Below are 18086 nucleotides of genomic sequence, written 5' to 3' on the forward strand. Positions count from 1 at the left end.
AGTCGACAAATGCTACTTAAAGTTTTTGTTTCTTCAGTAGCCCATATTGTCAAGTTAATAGGTTAAATCTAAAAGCCTGGTTGCTTGTGCTTATTTTGGAGCGAAAGCCTGTTTGCTACGGGGACAGTATCGTCTTCTCTTCTATCAAGATTTTAAGTTTATCCAGAACTTGTCTTGCAAAGATCTTTTCCAGATTATCAATCAGGTTGATGGGTCTATAATTGGAAGGGATGGAAGCGGCTCCCTGTTTGTATATTGTGATTATCTCAACTCCCCTCCAGGTTGACGGAATAGCCCCACCAGCCGATATACAGTTTGTCAAGAGATTTATATACAGAGACCATATCATGGGTTCTGATTTATATAAATCTCCTAGTATCTGGTCAGGGCCAGGGCCCTTTCCTGCCTTGAGTCTGTTGATTGCTGACAGGATATCGTCCAAGCGAAAAACTAATGCGTGCCAGTCGTAAGCATAGCAGGAAGCATTTTAGAAATGTTTTGATCATTTCTAGAATTGTATGTACAGCTGGCATCCTTGTACCTGGAATATAATGTAAAGAAGTGCTCAAGCCAAACCTCCGGCTGGATATGATAGCTAAGAATGTTTGTATTTTCTGTATTTCCTTTTGCAAACATGTGCCAAAACATGCGATTGTCCTTTCATCTGGCAGCACGTACCCGGTTCTGCCAGTTTTCATCTGCAAAGTCACGCTTGGCGTTCGCAATTGCAGTTTTGTATCTATTGCGTGCCAAGGCTACCCCATACTGACTATGCTTCTTAACCGCTAGCTGTAATGCCCCCTTTGCTAATTTGCATTCGCAATTGAACCATTTATTATTCATTATACCAGCGGGCCTGCTATCAGAACTTTTTTTAGTAAATACGGTTTGCAGTGCTTCATAAAATTCATTGTGCACTGATAGTATGGAGGTTGGCCCCAAGGCATGTACATAATCCAAGCTACTGCTCAGACCAGACAGGAAGTGTATAATTAACTCATAAATCCTAGCATATAGGACCATGTCTGCAAGGATGTTGGGCCAGGTGACTTTTCTGCAGTTGTTGGTTACAAGTGGCTCTTCCACCCTTGAGAGACAGCTGGGTAGCTTCCTGTTCAGGGCGGTGCCCATCATTTTTAACAGCAAGGGGTTGTGATTGCTATCGGACCTCGGGGAAAGTAACATATCCTCAACTAGTGACCAGATTCTAATGTCAACTAGAATACAATCGATGACACTAGTGCTGACCCCCGTTTGAAAGTGGCCTGCCTATTTATGTCTGATGTGGTCCTCCCGTTGCATGCCCTCAAGCTCTTTCCTGTAACCAGTGATGCAATCTGCAGGGAAAGACGTTAGACGATGGCAACATTTAGTGGTTGTCAGATTAGGAATGCCCCATGTCTCATTCTCCTCCTCTAGTTAGGTACTTAGTAGGGGAGAAGGTTCAAAAGCTACTAGGATTTTAGAGTTGCTTTGATGCACTCCCACCAAATCATCTAACAACGATAATACTGGGGACCAACTATAAGGTTCAGACCTAGCGTAGACATTAAACACAGTCAAGTTTAGGCCTGTTGGAAAAGTAAGCTGGATCCCCAGTATATCTTGTGAATTTATTGCCAACCATTTGTACTTACAAGCTAGAGTATTTCTCACAAGAGTTATCTGTCCCCCACTGGCTCTACCTGATTTTTTTGGCACATTAGCTTCCACGCTAAAAATCATGTAGCTGTTTATATGTACCCTGTCCACAGCCCAAGTCTCCTGGAAAATGCAGATATCATTATTGCCTATAAAGGATTGCCATTCGGGGTCTTGTAATTTTGAGTGTATCCCCGCCAGGTTCCAGGACATTAAGGTTAGTTTATTTTTTGCCTCAATACTGGTTATGGGCAAACATCTATGGTTCTCTACGTCAATAGACAACATATTATCAGTGGTTGAATCAGTAGATCAGGTAAGAGAAGTAATTGGCAGTGGGAGCGCAGCCGTTGCTGCGCTAATAATGCTGTTGGGCAATACATCAATTTTTACTACAGGATACAAGTTAGTAGTGGATAACTCAACAGTATCACTGACTTCCAAAGGTTTTACATGGAGCGATGCAGGGATGGGGAGGGAAGAATTATTAATATTAATGAGTTAATCCACATCTCGCAATGGGGATAAGGGCCCCTTCCGTAGTATAGCACCCTGCAATACATCGGTTCCTGGAAACAATCGCAATGGACCGTACTCCGCTAGCGATTAACGATTTTAGCAGCTTACACAGCAACCCCACACATTTTCCTACTCCCTGCTGACGAGAGGCAACTACCTCGAAACACGTGTCCAGGGATGGCACACGCCACGCATACTTGCATTCACACTCGAGCATAGGTGTATCCGCCGACACTGACCTTCAGGGACCATTTTCATTGGGGGAACACGCCTGGTAGGTGTAGCAGTGTGCGACCAATCTGGTTTAACTTTATATTCAGGCTCCCTTGAGCCGGTGGAGTCGACGGACTCATGGTTACGCACCTGCGCGCTACGAGAGGTACTAGACCTGATAACGATTTTAGCAGCTTACACAGCAACCCCACACATTTTCCTACTCCCTGCTGACGAGAGGCAACTACCTCGAAACACGTGTCCAGGGATGGCACACGCCACGCATACTTGCATTCACACTCGAGCATAGGTGTATCCGCCGACGCTGACCTTCAGGGACCATTTTCATTGGGGGAACACGCCTGGTAGGTGTAGCAGTGTGCGACCAATCTGGTTTAACTTTATATTCAGGCTCCCTTGAGCCGGTGGAGTCGACGGACCCATGGTTACGCACCTGCGCGCTACGAGAGGTACTAGACCTGATAACGATTTTAGCAGCTTACACAGCAACCCCACACATTTTCCTACTCCCTGCTGACGAGAGGCAACTACCTCGAAACACGTGTCCAGGGATGGCACACGCCACGCATACTTGCATTCACACTCGAGCATAGGTGTATCCGCCAACGCTGACCTTCAGGGACCATTTTCATTGGGGGAACACGCCTGGTAGGTGTAGCAGTGTGCGACCAATCTGGTTTAACAATACATCGGTTCCTGGTCTGCAATACTTAAATCTGATGTGGGAGTTATTTAAAGAATTTGTCCTAATGTCTAGTGCCACTAAATCATCCACCATCCGAGCGTCTTTTAAGGTTAGTTCTATGTTGTTGAACATTGAGTTCTTGGGGGAGCTCCTTCGGGCACGGCGATGTACTCTCTGATAATCAAGCAGCAACCTCTAGTATGCCAGATCCAGTGGGTGGGTGGTTTTATTTATAAGGGAATCCTCAGATTCAAACTTTACATGGGGCTGCAATTTGGGTACCTTTATCATAGCAACCTTGTTTTTTAAATCAATAGGCCTGCTTCTAGAGCAATAGGCAGGCATGTAATTGCACTCTCTGCTGATAGTAGCGTGCAGAGGGCTAATAATCCTTAAAGGATTTGGTGCCTGCCTCTAGTGGAAGTTAGGCAACCTAAAGTTGATCGGGTACTATTACTCCGCTGTTGCAAGGTGTTAACTCTAGTTTTGTGCTGGGAGTACAGGGGATACTGAGGGTTTGACTGGCAGCTTAGGGACCTGCAATCCCGACTTTCTGCCTCTTTTGCTCCATAGGTCCTCTGTGCGTAGGAGGCAAGAGGTTGGGATACAGACTGTTGTGCTTCAAACTGTTGGATGGTCTTTGTAGTCTGGGTAGGTTGGCTGTTCAGAATAAATAGATGTGTCAGTATCTTTTACACACTTCAACTTACTTATTGTAAAAACCAGACTAGATATGACTGCTTTTAACTCTCCCACCTCGGTTCTTAATTCATTGAGTAAAACAATACATTCCCTACTTGATTGAGTCGAGGGTTCAGGTAGCATAATCTCCAGGGTGGGATTAGGAGGTTGAACAGGAATTGTTAGAACATCAGTAAGGTCATCAGTTATGTTCGATAATGGAGAGAATCGATTGCTGCAATGGACAATCTCAACTATGGTAGGTGAATGAGATAGTTCCGTTGCTTCTGGGCTAAGAGATTTTCTCTGTGTTACAACCATGTTTGTAGGCTGTGTCACTGCCTTTCCGAACATGCTGGGTATATGCGGTTGTAAAGTAGGAGTACCCAGTGAGGTAGAATCCAAAGTAGTTGAAGTGACCCGCAATATCGGTGATTCAGAATGTAGCAGGTCTTCACATTCAACAATAAGATTGTCGATACTGTCAATTACACAATTCCCACCAGCAGATTTGGCTATTCTTTTTGATTTTTTGGTTTTAGCAGTGACAGAGGACCCCTCGGTAGCCTTCCTCTTTCCCATAATTATGATTATGATTAGGACAAAATACTGCTGGGATATACTAATGCAATAAACAAAGAACCCAAAGTATACACGTAAAAAGATTGAAACATAGCATCAGTGGTACCCCCCTGTATACAGTCCCTGGGTCCCAATCAGTCAAACAGTCAAAGAGGGCTCAGCTATAGCACCCAACAGCAATAAAGGGTAAGTGAAATAAAGGCAAGGCAAATTTTTGCTAGCATACCTCCTGAAAGTCCAATATGAGGGAGATGGCCCAGCCCGGCCTCCTCCAAGCTCCGACAGGCGCAGCCCGGGCACGCCCGCGTGCGTCCCACACTGCGGGGCCTGACCATCAGCTTTATGCGCCTCCGGGCGCAAGATGGTAGCGGCTACGGCTGCTGGGGCTTTTAGTCCTGGCTGGCCACCCTCAGTGCCTCGATAACGGGCTCCCGCACTTCGGCCAGTCCGTCAGCCTTATGTGCCTCCGGGCGCCGGATAGTAGCGGTTACGCCCGCAAGGGCTGCTGGGGCTTGTGGTCCTGGCTGAACCCCCTCCTTGTCTCGATAACGGGCTCCGAGTAATCTTACCCTAGAATGTTAGATGTGATTTTGCAGTAATTGGCCATGTTGGTATAGTCTATTCTGGTTTCTTTTGGAGCCACAAGGTTTGTTGAGTCTTGAGTAGGTTGGAGAAGATGCCCTGAATGTAGTTTAGTTTGTAGTTTTAAAGTTTATTGATGATTAGTTAAAGTCATGTTGGTCCTATTGAGGAGAGGTTTTGTCCTTGCCATAAATGGATTTCACTATTGATGTTGGCAAAATGTTGCCTTTATACAATCTGGGTTTCTTGAGCTGAGGTAGTTGAGAGATCCACTGTGGAGAGAGGTGTCAAAGATGGCCTGCTGTGGTCTGTCGCACAGTTGTGTTGTTTTAAGAGATGACAAAGACATCTTTGCTATCAATGTTGTGTCCAATGTTGCCTTTATTCTCCTTAATGATGTTTTTACTTGCATTTATCCAAACAATATTTAATAGGAACTGCGTTGTGTTTAGGGGGTGCCTGCTTTTTTTGGTGCTTCCTTCACAATTGTTATGTAGTAGTCTTGGTTTTTGTGCTGAGCTTACTACAGGATACATGGATGTTCTTGTAACTTCCTCCTGCAGCTGGGAGCAACACTATAGCTTCTTCTGCCTTATTATTTAATGTTTGCAGTTTGAATTTTGTGTTCCATGGTGTGGATAACATGGCATAGAAGAGCAGATTTTCACTTAAGTGTGCACATCAACTGCGGTCTGCAAAGTGTGTCCTAGCCTGGGTGTTGGCCATCTCTGCTTAATGTCATTCTCTTATTGCCCCCTTTTGCCATCTGGACCCAGCCACCTCCTCCTCCTTTCCTAACAGATGTACCTAATTATTACATACATGCAGTGGAAGACTTTAGACCCTACCCTGTTTGCACCACTACCAAATACTAAATACCGTCCACTTCCAGTGGCAGCAGGTCATGCTTGGTGTATTAAACTGGTAGACCTATTAACTATACACAAAACGCAGTCAAAGATGTTTCTGAGTGTTACTTGAATGGCATGGCTGCAGGCCATGTTCTCTGTCACGCACAGTTGAAGTAAACATGGGCCTAAGGCTTTATTAACTGCCACTTACAAATGCAATAAGCAGTCAATTAGGACAATATTAATTGTGGAATTGGACATCATTTGAGGTGTATGCACTCCACAAGTGTATCAGAAGAGCCATGACAATCCTACACATTTTAAGTTAAACAAACCTGTCTTATTTCAGAAAAAAACCTTTTTAATGCACTCAAGAAAGCATGGTATGTACAGCTAATGTTACTCTACGGGCTGATGATCTTAGAGAAATACAATATGTTGCTTGTGTGCAGCTAACTATCCAAGTATCAGTATATAGCTTAGTCTGTTGTAAAGTCTCCCTTGTCAAACAATTATTTTTGTATATGTTTGTGTAGGACCGTAAAGCATCGGAAAAACAAAAGGAAATGGAGAGAGTTAAGGAAAAGCAGCAGAAAGAAATCAGCAAACAGAAACAAATTGAAAAGGTATTGAATTGAGTCTCATGTATAAACCCACGTTTATTTTATAGCAAGGTCTTACAGGTCTTGAAGTGTTTCTTTTACAGACACTAGTTGTTGCTCTTAGAGCCAAGCAGGAGAAAAAATGGGTGGCTCTGGAATGACTAGTTTATCTCAGGCATGAAAGAAGGGTTTTTGGAATGGACAGCTTTTATTTTGGGAAAAAGTGTAGTGTTCAGGAATCTACAGACCCTAGATTTCATAAACACTGTGACAGAGGTAAAGGATACCAAGATCAGAGCTTGAAATTGCACAATTCCTTGTGTTCAACAGGAGTGGGCAGAGTGTCCTAGTTCCAGTTTGAAAGGATTAACAAATTCCCACATTTCTATACCTCCTACAGAACTCACTATATTGGGTACCAAATGTTTTCTTCATAAAGAGGGATGAAAGGGTACATCGCTGTCAGTAATTAAATAGAAGGGATACCCCCATGGTTGTCAAGCATTGGATTTTTTTTATATATTCACATGCTTAAATAAATCTCGGGTCTTCAGGCTGGGAATCCCTGGTACATTAAAATAGCAGTATACAGTGTAAAAATATACAACCTACAGTATATAATGTAAAAGGGCCATAGCCCTGTAACAACATAGTAAGTTTAATAACACAGCCACCTAATTTGAAAGAACCTGAACTCCAGCCAATGAGGTGGAAACTTAAGCACTCTACCCCCTTGAGGCCAAAATAACTCAGATTTCTGTTGCAGGTCGTGTGTGAGGCAGTCTGTCAGAGCTCTGCTCTAACCTTTCAGTGAACCAGAAATTGTTTCCATTTTGGTCTGCCCTGGATTGGAACCACCCTTTCTTCAGCTCTACTGTATTGTGAGTCATTTTTAGGCAAGATTGTTCAGATTTCTGGACCAGGGGGATCTTTTAGTCTGACAAGCAACTGTCACCATGGCTGACCAAGAGAAAAATCTCTTTTTAAAACCCATTTATCTTGTGGTAGCAAGAAAATTTACACCGATGAACAACACTCTTAGCGTATTTATTGTCTTTATCCTAGACATAGCTTAGCGGAATGCAAGATCTGTAAGTCTTTCTCCATTAAGACACTTAAGGACAGAGAACGGAGGCTGGCATTATTTCTTATGAATAAAGAAAATGTTCCTCCGTCTAAAGGAGATGCCCTTACTACATGAGAAGATTCCGTGAGAAGTGCCCCTCCCCCAGCCCTTTCATGAAGGTTGTGAACAAGAGGAGACTTTTACAGGTTCCTGACCATCATCTATTTGGTACAACACTTGCAGCCACCTCCTTTGCTGATAAACCAGAATCTAAGCGCTACAGACACTCACCTGTGACAAAAAAAGTCTTCAAAGGAAACCTTGTTGATGACTTGACCGTCAATGTCAAATACTTTAACTCCATTGTCAATGACAAAGATACCGTCGTCGATGACACTGTCAATGTCGGGCATTCCATATCATCGATGACAACGGCCATACCATCAACGGCATCACCGTTGGGAATGGCAAAAACATGGGAGGAAATGTTTTTCACCTTTGAGGGTCACGAATGTGCCGCTAGTACAATTATTGCAGTTAAACCACGAAGAAGAGGCTAGTGATTATGCCTCGCTGATATCTTACAGCCCAACAAAGTTGGATGTGAGATATGTCCCAGATTTTTAAGAGGACACAATGAGGGATGAGGAGTCCCACATTGAATATGTGTGACAGCAGGAGCACAAGTCTGGAAGTACTCGAATGGATTTAAGGCAGAAACCACCTAGATATTATAGAGAGCCAGGTGTGGTTGAAGTGCCAATGGCCTTCTTATGAACGTTGCAACAAATGATGGATACTTTTACTAAGTTATTACCGCAGCAGCAAACTAATGATGCTAGCAAGGGATTGCCTGCTGCCCCCACCCTCCCGCCTCCTCAACCTACTCCTTTACCAGTTTCACCTCCTAGGCAGCCATCACCGCTACCTCCTCCTCCACACCAAGGGGCTCAGTCCATGGAGAAGACATGTATGATGTTTACTCCAATGGTTCAACCTGTTCTGATATAGAAGGAGAGTAAGGTGAACTACCACCAGACGATGATGGAAGAGATGATAATGGCTGAGATTTTATTATCCCAAGAGGAAACGATGGGCCAATTCCACAAGATGCTACGGATGATATCTCTAAATTTTATTTGTTGATTGAAAGAGCTGCCAAGATATTCAACCTACCAATGTAGATCAACCATGTTTTCTCTTTGACTCGAAAATACGTTCCATCCATACCTATTTTTAATTATGTCTTGTCAGAAGGTCTGAAATAAATGAAGACACCTGCTACCGTTGCAGCTGTGATAGCCCGTCTGGAAAAGATATTCAAAGTCCCGGATTCAGCTCCAGCTTGCCTCATGGGTCATAGTAGCCCAGATTCATTAATTGCTTCTGCGGCTCAAAGAAGAATCAAGACCCCAATTACGCCGTCATCTAGTCTGTCTGACAAAGATAGCAAATGTATTGACAATCTGGGCCGGAGAATTTCCTCAATGGCAACAACATCAATTAAGACAGCCAATGCCCTGGAGATTCTATGTCGTTAAGATCACCAGATGTGGCATGACATAGCTCCATTATTGGATCTTATTCCTGAGGATAAGATGGAAATGGCTAAAGCTATCCTAAAGGAGGGAGAACTAACCTCTTCCTTCATTAATAACACAGCAATGGATGCGTCAAATACAGGTTTATCAAAATCAAAGCCAAACTTACAGAAGGTCTACAGGAAGAAAGAGAGGTTCCTCAAAAGTACGAACCAATAATAATCAGAAAAGAGCCTGACTCCCACCTCGTTTCCCCTTTTCCGTCTGGTCCTCAGAAGTTGAGGGTAGCGGGTAGGAATTTCCTTCTTTGCTTACGCATGGAACAAAATAATAAAAGATAAATCGATGTTACAAATTGTCCAGTCAGGCCATATGTTGGAGTCCATTCAGAATACCCCCGGTTCATCCACCAAAAAATGGGTATCATCTTCATTTGAAGGAGCCGCAAATGGAAATTCTCATTCTTCTTTCCAAAGGAGGCATAGAAATTGTTCCCAAATCCCCAAAGAATCAAGGTTTTTATTTCAGGTTCCTCCTGACAAAAATGAAGACAGGTCAATGGAGGCCGATATTGGATCTTAGTGAGCTGAGCAAGTTTCTAAAGGAACAGTCATTTTAGATGGTTTTTGACCTCCCTGGACTTTTGGGATTCCTACTTCCACATACCCATTCATTAAAAACACAGAAAGTACCTTTGATTTTCAGTACTGGGTCAGCACTACAAGTTGACGGCCATTTTATTTGGTCTCAAATCCACACAGAGAATATTCACCAAATGTGTTGCTCCAGTTGCTGCCTTTCTCAGGAGACAAGGTTACCCGGTTCCTATACCTGGATGACTAGTTAGTCAAAGCACCTGCGAGAGAAAAGGTAAAAAGCTCCCATGAATGCTTGCATCATTCTCTTCCCGAGATTAGGTCTCACTTTGAACAGGGAGAAATCATCGTTGGTACCTCATGCAAAGATCCCATTTATGGGAGCAATACTTGACACTCAGTTAAGGAAAACGTTTCCACCGGCAGAAAGAGTGAGAAAGTTATAGACAATGTCAAAGACTATTACTGGAAAGCAATCAAAGTGAGACAATACAAGCCCCTGATAGGTATAATTGCTTTATGTACATGTCTCATTCCGTTTTGCAGGATTCCTATGAGACCTGTTCAGCAAGAGCTGGATTTGCAAAAGAAGCAGTTGGAAGGCTTATGGGAAGATATGGACCGCACGAAAAAGTTCTTGAGTTCATTTCAATGAAAACTTTATTAGAGTTGAAAACTTCATTTCCCAGAATCCATTGTGGAAAACATGTAATTCAGGGTAATCATAGTGTGGTACAATCCCAATGCATTTCGGCAATAATGCCTTCGTCAGGGGATGTTCTGAAAATAGTAATGATAATGATAAATATGCTGTGTGTAATACACGGGAACTTCTCCTCACCCAGATCTTGTGGGGTGTGTTAATGTGAATTAGTGGGTATGAATGCTATATAATAGAATGGTAAAGACTAGATGCTATTAGTAAGGTGAATAACGAGGAGTGGATGAATTTACCATATAACAATTGAACATGCCAAACGGCTTGGTTTATTAACTAAACATTACCAAAATGTTAGAAGAAAAAGAAAAAGGAGGGACCACGCAAAGATGTTAGTTGATGGCGTCTAGTATTTTTTATCCCGCAATGTGACACGAAGGTATAGCGTTAATCAAGTTACCGTGACTAGCTCTAAAGACGTATTGCGAGCTATAGGGGAGTGTTGAAAAAATAACATAACACCATATGTATTTAAACGTGTGTGGTTAACGATTTACTCAATGAAAACGATGGTGAATCGGTACGAAACGATGTACACATTGTAACGCTTACCGAATGTTAGTTGGTAGAGACTCTGGTGCTGTCAGCTGTGTGCGGAACGAATTCTCGCGGTGCTTTAGATAACCATATTAACATGCTCGGGTGAAATATAACGGAGGTGAAAGTTAGGGTAGTAAACGGACTCTAGAGCGTGCGCTAAAGGAATGGGAATAATAGATAGACTACGGTTGGGAGTATGGGATATATAGTAAAATGCTGAAACGGGTCGCTATAACATTATATGTGAATGGCACCAAGGAACAGAGGCATAATAAACATGGAATGAACGATTGGAGCGGTTTCATAAAAAAAGATAACAAATAATGCAAAGTGTCAATTAAATCAAAGTTACAATTAACAAATAAGTTTTGGCATGATAGAGAAAAGTAAGAAGAAACGAATGTATAGATACAATAATGTCACTATGAAATATGTTAGAGGTAGCATAAAAATTCCATTCGATCGTTCATGCCAAATGGTTTCATGGAATTGAGAAGATAAATCCAATAATTTTCTCGCTGTAGTAAGAAGTTGTGGTTGTCTCTTCCTTCTTTTTTAGCTATAAATTCGAGGATGCAGAATTTTAATTGACTGAAGGTTTGTCCTGCTTCCAAGAAATGTTGATTCACTGTAGATTTCATTTGTTTGGTTCTGATGTTGGATTTATGTTCATTCAATCTGATTTTTCTTTTTCTTTCGGTTTGCCCTACATACATTTTCCCACAAGGGCATTTGAGCATATAGATGACGTTGGTGGTATCACATGTCGCTGTCAGTTTGATTTTAATTTTATGTCCTTTCATAGGGTGTGTGATGTATCCGCCTCTGATGATACTATTACAGTTGTTGCAATTCAGGCATGGTATGGTGCCTTTAAATGTGGAAGATATGAGTGGTTGTTCAGTGTGTTTTAGAATTTCGCCAATGTTTCTATTTCTGGTGTAAGCAAAAATTGGTTCTTGATCAAAGATGTGATTGAAGTCGCGTTCCAGTCTTAGCAGTTGCCAGTGCTTCTTGATAATGCGCTTATAGGAGGCACTCATGGTGGAATATTTTGAAACAACTGTAAGTTGGTTCTTGGTGGGTTTTGTTTGGATGGTGAGTAGTTCGTTTCTACTTTTGGATGCTGAGCGCTCTTTCGCTTGTTGTAGTACCTGGTCAGGGTATCCACGAGACCTGAATCTCTGTGTGAGAATATCAAGTTGGTCGGTTACTTTATTTGGGTTGGAGACTATCCTTTTAACTCTAAGCATTTGTGAATACGGGAGATGTTGTTTGAGAGGTTGTGGATGGAAACTTTGATAGTGGAGGGTATTGTTTCTGTCCGTAGCCTTTCTATACAAATTTGTTTCAAATCCTGTTCGATTTTTGGTGATTTTTACATCCAGGAAGGTAATAGAATTTGAATGGATGTTGAAGGTAAACTGTATGCGCTGATCTATTTGATTGAGTTTGTCAAGTTGGTTCAGAAGAATATTAACAGGGCCCTTCCATAGGATGAAGATGTCATCTATAAACCTGAGGTAAAGTTTCAGATGACTTGTCCATGGTTGTACTGTCAAGATGTTATCTTCTTCGAAGCGATTCATAAAAATATTCGTGTACATTGGAGCGGCACAGTTTCCCATTGAAAGCCTGTAAGTTGTTGGAACCATTCATCATTACATTTGAAATAGCTGTGTAGTAAGGTAAACTGCATGAGCTCCATTAGAAAGACTTGTAAGTTGTGTTCATAATCAGTGTGTAGTAGAGCTTGTTCAATAGCCTCCAATCCTAGTTGATGTGGGATAAACGTGTATAGTGAATTGACATCCACTGTGCATAAAGTGATCTCTTCTTCTTCTGTGATGATGATTTGATTGAGTTTAAGAAGAAAATCAGTAGTGTCCTTTATGAAAGATCTCATGGTATTGACGGTAGGTTGTAAATACCGATCCAAGAATTTTACTACTGGTTCGTGTAAGCTTCCACATGTAGTTACAATTGGTCGACATGGTGGCTGGATGGGGTTCTTATGTATTTTTGGTACCATGAACAATGAGGGACTTTTTGGGTTGGGTTGTATTAGAAATTTCTTAACCTTCTCATTGATGATGCCTTTTTCGACAGCTGTTTGAACAATGGTTTGCAAGATTTCCATATATTGTGCCGTAGGGTTGGATGTTAGTTTCATGTATGTGTTTGAATCCTGTAGGTGTGCTGATACTTGGGTGTTGTAGTAGTTGGTGTTCAAAATAACTAATGCCCCTCCTTTGTCAGCTTTGGTGCATATGATGTTTGTTCTTTGTGCGATGGTTTTTAATGTGCCTAGTTCTTAAGCTGAAAGGTTACTGTGTTTAGATCTTTTCCGATTATTGAGTTTGGCAATGTCGCTCTTAACTAATGATTCAAACATATCAAGACTTTTGTGACTGACCGGTGGCATAAAAGTGCTTCTCAGGTGCAGGCCTTTTAGGGGGTCTTCTTCTTGCTCTTTAACTGATTCCAAGACATTGTCAAAGAAGTGACGTAGTCTAAGCTTTCTCATTAATTTGAAAAAGCTGATGTTGAGTTCAAGGGTATTGGTACCGGTGGTCGGTACGAAGGATGTGCCTTTTTGTAGAATTCTTAGTTCAACGTCATTGAAGTGGATCGGAGATGTTGATGACCAAGTTTTCTATTGGTTCCCTCTCTTGGATTTGGTTTTCTTGGCTGTCGCTGTGCGTGTTTGTGGTGAATCCTTGTCTTTGTCCTTGGTTCTTTCTGTGGCTCCTCCTGAGTCGTCCTGTTCTATGTGGCCTACCTCTAAAAAAGGCATGTCTCCAGTAGTTACATTGGCTGTAGATGTTGATGCTGTATTGGGTGGGGTCAATATAGGGGTTTTGTCATTATCGGTATTTCTTCTTGGCTGATGGGTGTGATCGCTGTCCGAAGAAGAGGTGTCAGTATTAGTGGTGTAGGGTTTATTTTGTCTACGTTTGGCGTAGATTTCACCCCAGGAGTATACTTCCCCCATTTTATAATCAATTGTATCCCTACGAAATTTTCGAATCTTGCGTTCATTGACTTCCGCTGTATGTTTAGCCAATTGGTTGTTGATATCTTCTAGTGTTTTGTGAAGTTCTTCAATAGTCATGGATTTTTCAAGTTCTGATTTAACGTTTTCGATGTCTTTGGATAACTCTTCTAAGATGGTTGAAAGTTCCTCTATGATAAGAAGGATTAAGTCCAATGAACATTTGTTTAGGATGGCGAACCATCTGTCCTTGAATTTCTCAATACTCAGAGCCCGGGGGACATACCCCAAGGTTCTGGGGATGCACCAACAATTCATATTCTACACTCTAATTCGGTGAGTGATACCCCGGAGCACGAGAGAACTATTTCAACATTACAAACCTAGGTAGTGCGCGCACTATACCCCCCTACTTACAAGATATGGACTGCATCACAAGGTGCACGAAACAAGCACCAATTTGGTGGATAATTCCAGAAAACCTAAATGCAGGTCTTTCTTTTCTACCAATAACGGAAAAGTTATTACTCACCACGGATGCGTCTTTGGACAGAAAGGAGCCCACCTACGAAAGCTTTCTACCAGAGGCCTTTGGTCAGAGTCACAGAAAAGCAGAGAGGAACATGGTCCAAAAATCTTTCAGAAGAAGATCTGCTGCTGTGGAACTGGACCATTTCTCACAGGATAGACATTGCTGTGGAACATCTGCCAGGCTGTCAGAACAATCAGGCGGAGGTGCTCAGCCGGCAAATTATGGATCTTCACTAGTGGGAATTAGAACAGAAACAAGTGGATTGTATTTTCAAATAGTGGGGTCAGCACACAATCTCTCTGTTTCCACTCGAAACAACAAAAAATGCCTGTGCTTCGCAAGCAGGTTTTGGCATCCAGGGATGATGGGCAATGCTCTTTAGATCAGTTGGTCCAAGATATTTGCCTATGCCTGTCCTACTTTTCCCCTGAACCCCAGGGTGTTGAAGAAGGCCAAGATAGATCATTGTACTCTGATCCTCATTGTTCTGATGTCGCCTTGCCAGTACTGGTACTGTGAGCTGCTGCAGTTCGCGGCTTGTCCAGGCATTCCTTTGAAGGTACATCCCAGGTATTATCCAGACATCAAGGAGAGATTCATCACCACAATCCCAAGTAACTGAATTTACCAGCATGGTACCGGACCACCTAGAATTTGGCCATCTGGATCTCCCACTATGGTGTAAACAGATTCTGGTGCAGGCTCTTGGTCCAGCGACCAGTAAGACAATACTAAGTGGAAGGTTTTCCGTGTCTAGTGTAGGAATATCATCATCCACTTCAAATAAAGCCTTCTCAGATCCTGCCATATTTGTTACATTTGTCCAAAAGTGGTCTTGAATATTCTTCAGTCAGGGTTCACCTGGCTACAATCTCCTGATTTAGAAAAACTGACAGTTCGATGGCTACTCTGTTTTATCAAAAGATCTTTAAACAGTTTATGAAAGGTCTCTTCACAGCTTTTCCACTTCTTCGATATCCTCAAGTTCCATGGGAGCTTAATGCAGTCCTCAGTCAGATGATGTTACCTTCTTTTGAGCCGATACATAGAGGCGAGTTAAAAAATGTTTAATGAAAGACAGCACTACTCGTGGCTCTGTCATCCGCTAGGAGAGTGGGAGAGATTAAGGCATTCACCATCCGAGAACCCTTTCTCTAGTTCACTAAGGAAAAAGTGATACTCTGAATCAACCCCAAATTCATTCCTTATGTGCCGACTGACTTCCATTTGAAAGAGTCTGTCATTCTTAGATCCTTCTTTCCCAATCCCATCAGCAGAAGATCATTACATTCTTTAGACTTGCGTAGATGTCTCAGTCTCTATATAGACAAGACAACCCTGGTTATAAACATCAATTTACATGCAAACTATTTAAAATATGAATTCATCATTTTTTTCCAAAGATTGTAAAAAGTCCCCAAAACCCACAATCACATAAAAGAATTGATACACATAAAAACATAAATAGCAAGAAGGCGAGACAGTGCACGATATTTTAAAGATAATGGTCTTAAAAGTTTCCGACGCTTAAGTAAAAGAAGAGGGCAATCAATTAGTACATGAATAATTGTACATTTCCTTTGTAAAGTGCATATACAATATCCCTTATTTTGACTCATTTTTGAGCAAAAATGAGAATAGTGTTGAAAGTTTGAAGGCCTAGTCTAATTTTTTTAAATTCCAAATGAAGTAAAGGATCTGGCATATAATAGAGGGAAGGGTACATATCCGAACTACCCATGGAAGACACTGTCATTTAGATTGACGGTTTCCTAGATAAGTACTCCTTATTCTTCCAGTAAGTCAGAATCCAGGCAGCTTCCCGAAGTAACTCCTTATGTGGGAAGTGTTCCCAAATAATAAAAGCCTCTGCAGATAATATAGGATCTTTGACTTTTTGTACGTTTCTCTTGAGAGCCCAATTCCACTTTAACTCACTCGGTTGGTCTTCAATCCAACATACCTGTGATACCCTTTCAGGGCTATCCAACCGAGTGAGATTATTTACAAAATTGAAAAAAAATATTTTTGTCATTATGCCAAAGAGATTAACTTTTTCATACCTAATTACCTGTATCCTTTGGGAGATTTAAAACTCATTTTAAGCACATATTTTCCATTGGGACTAAAATATCCCCTTTGTCAATACATATTATTTCAGACTTTTAAAGTGCTAAAGGGATTTTGTGTTGAAAGGCCTTTAAAAGTGGTGTAAATGACAAGCCCCCATACACGCCGTTATACTTTACCAGGGAGCCCACCAGTAATAATGCCCTAGATCTTAAGTCCTGCAGATGTTCATTCCATTTTAACTTGACATTGAAGTACAGCCCCAAAATACTTACAGGACGTAACTTCTTCTTTTTTCATATTATTAATATACCAATTAAAATTGGGTACTTTTTCCCCAACAATTAGGACCTTTGTCTTATTTAAATTAATTCTCAAATGATTTAATGTACAGTAAGTTGTCAGCGCATCCAATTTCTTCTGGAGACCTTTTGAGGTATAATTTAGAATGACAAGGTTCTCCGCATACATCAAACAGGCAATATGAATTGCTCCCATTTTTGGGGACAAAGAGTTTTTTCATTCAGACTTCTGGGTAGATCATCTATAGAGGCTAAAAAGAATCGGGGCTAACACACCACCTTGTCGTAGGCCATTATCAATTTCTTTTTTTTTTTTAGTTAGTCTGCCTGATCGATCTATCTCCATCAGATCCAATTTGTGGTATGTAACCCCTGAATCAAGAGCAACATGTCCCTCTGGGCCTTCCAAGTGCACAATGTATCCTGTAATTGTCTCCTGTCCACCGTATCACAGGCTGTGTGGAAATCCACAAAATAGCCACACAATCTTTGATTTACTTCTAAAGATTTTTAATTAAAGCCCATAGTGCAAAGCAAGTATCCATTTTGTGGACTGCCCGAAAGCCACCCTGTTCTATAGGTAGAGGTTTGTTTTCTGAGACCCATTCTTCTAGTCTTTTGAGCAGTATTTTAAGAATATTTTTGCTGCCACATCCAAAAGACTGATTAGCTTAAAATTTGACCTACAGCAAGACTAGATGAAACATGGCTCTTTACGGCATGTTCTTTATGTATGAAAACCACAAAATTGAGTTTAAGCCACGATCTTTGCCAAAAACCATTGTAGGGCAGCTTGAGTACCTGTTCCAACTAAATATCTAGAAAAATACATAACGTTTCTGGAAGGGCAGCTGGGAGGATTTTTTGTATATTTAGTTTTAATTTGTTATGAAAGTTGTGTCATTTGGTTTACAGTACCCAGTTAAGGCCCGAAGATGATTTTAGGCATTTCAGAGAGGATCTTTTATGGCCTACTGTGAATGAGGCTTCTGCTATGGAGCACGGACCTCTGCGCATCTAACATATAAACTGTAGGCGTTAATCCATTTTAGCAGTGAAGTCCATCTGGGAAATATCCATTAGCTGAAGGTTCACTGGAAGATTGATTCAGTCAATTCTACCTCGTGTGTTGCTACGTAATGTCGAATTTCTTGTAAGTGGAAAGTAAAAGAAAAATATGCATCTATTTTGCTCCTTTGATGATATTATTGATGTGCTAACTGCACTTTAACTGCAACTGCATTGTAACTTCCGGGTTCAAAGTTTTAGCATGATGCAAAAACATCTGTAGAAATAAAAAAAAGTATGAATCGTAAAATGTAAGAGAGGTGCCATGTTTCTAGCAGAGA

General features: G+C 41.5%; 1 protein-coding gene across 2 annotated transcripts in view; it reads left to right on the top strand.

Annotated features, from left to right (window-relative positions):
* APPL1 (adaptor protein, phosphotyrosine interacting with PH domain and leucine zipper 1) overlaps positions 1 to 18086 on the top strand; it is a 251911-nt gene that overhangs the window by 223713 nt on the left and 10112 nt on the right. For both annotated transcript variants that reach the window (XM_085624666.1, XM_085624667.1), the window contains exon 21: positions 6312 to 6401. In XM_085624666.1, the coding sequence (XP_085480792.1) occupies positions 6312 to 6401 (90 nt within the window). The remainder of the gene's footprint in view (positions 1 to 6311; positions 6402 to 18086) is intronic.

The sequence above is a fragment of the Triturus cristatus genome, chromosome 9 (assembly GCF_964204655.1).
Source record: "Triturus cristatus chromosome 9, aTriCri1.1, whole genome shotgun sequence".
In the NCBI taxonomy this organism is placed as follows: Eukaryota; Metazoa; Chordata; class Amphibia; order Caudata; family Salamandridae; genus Triturus; species Triturus cristatus.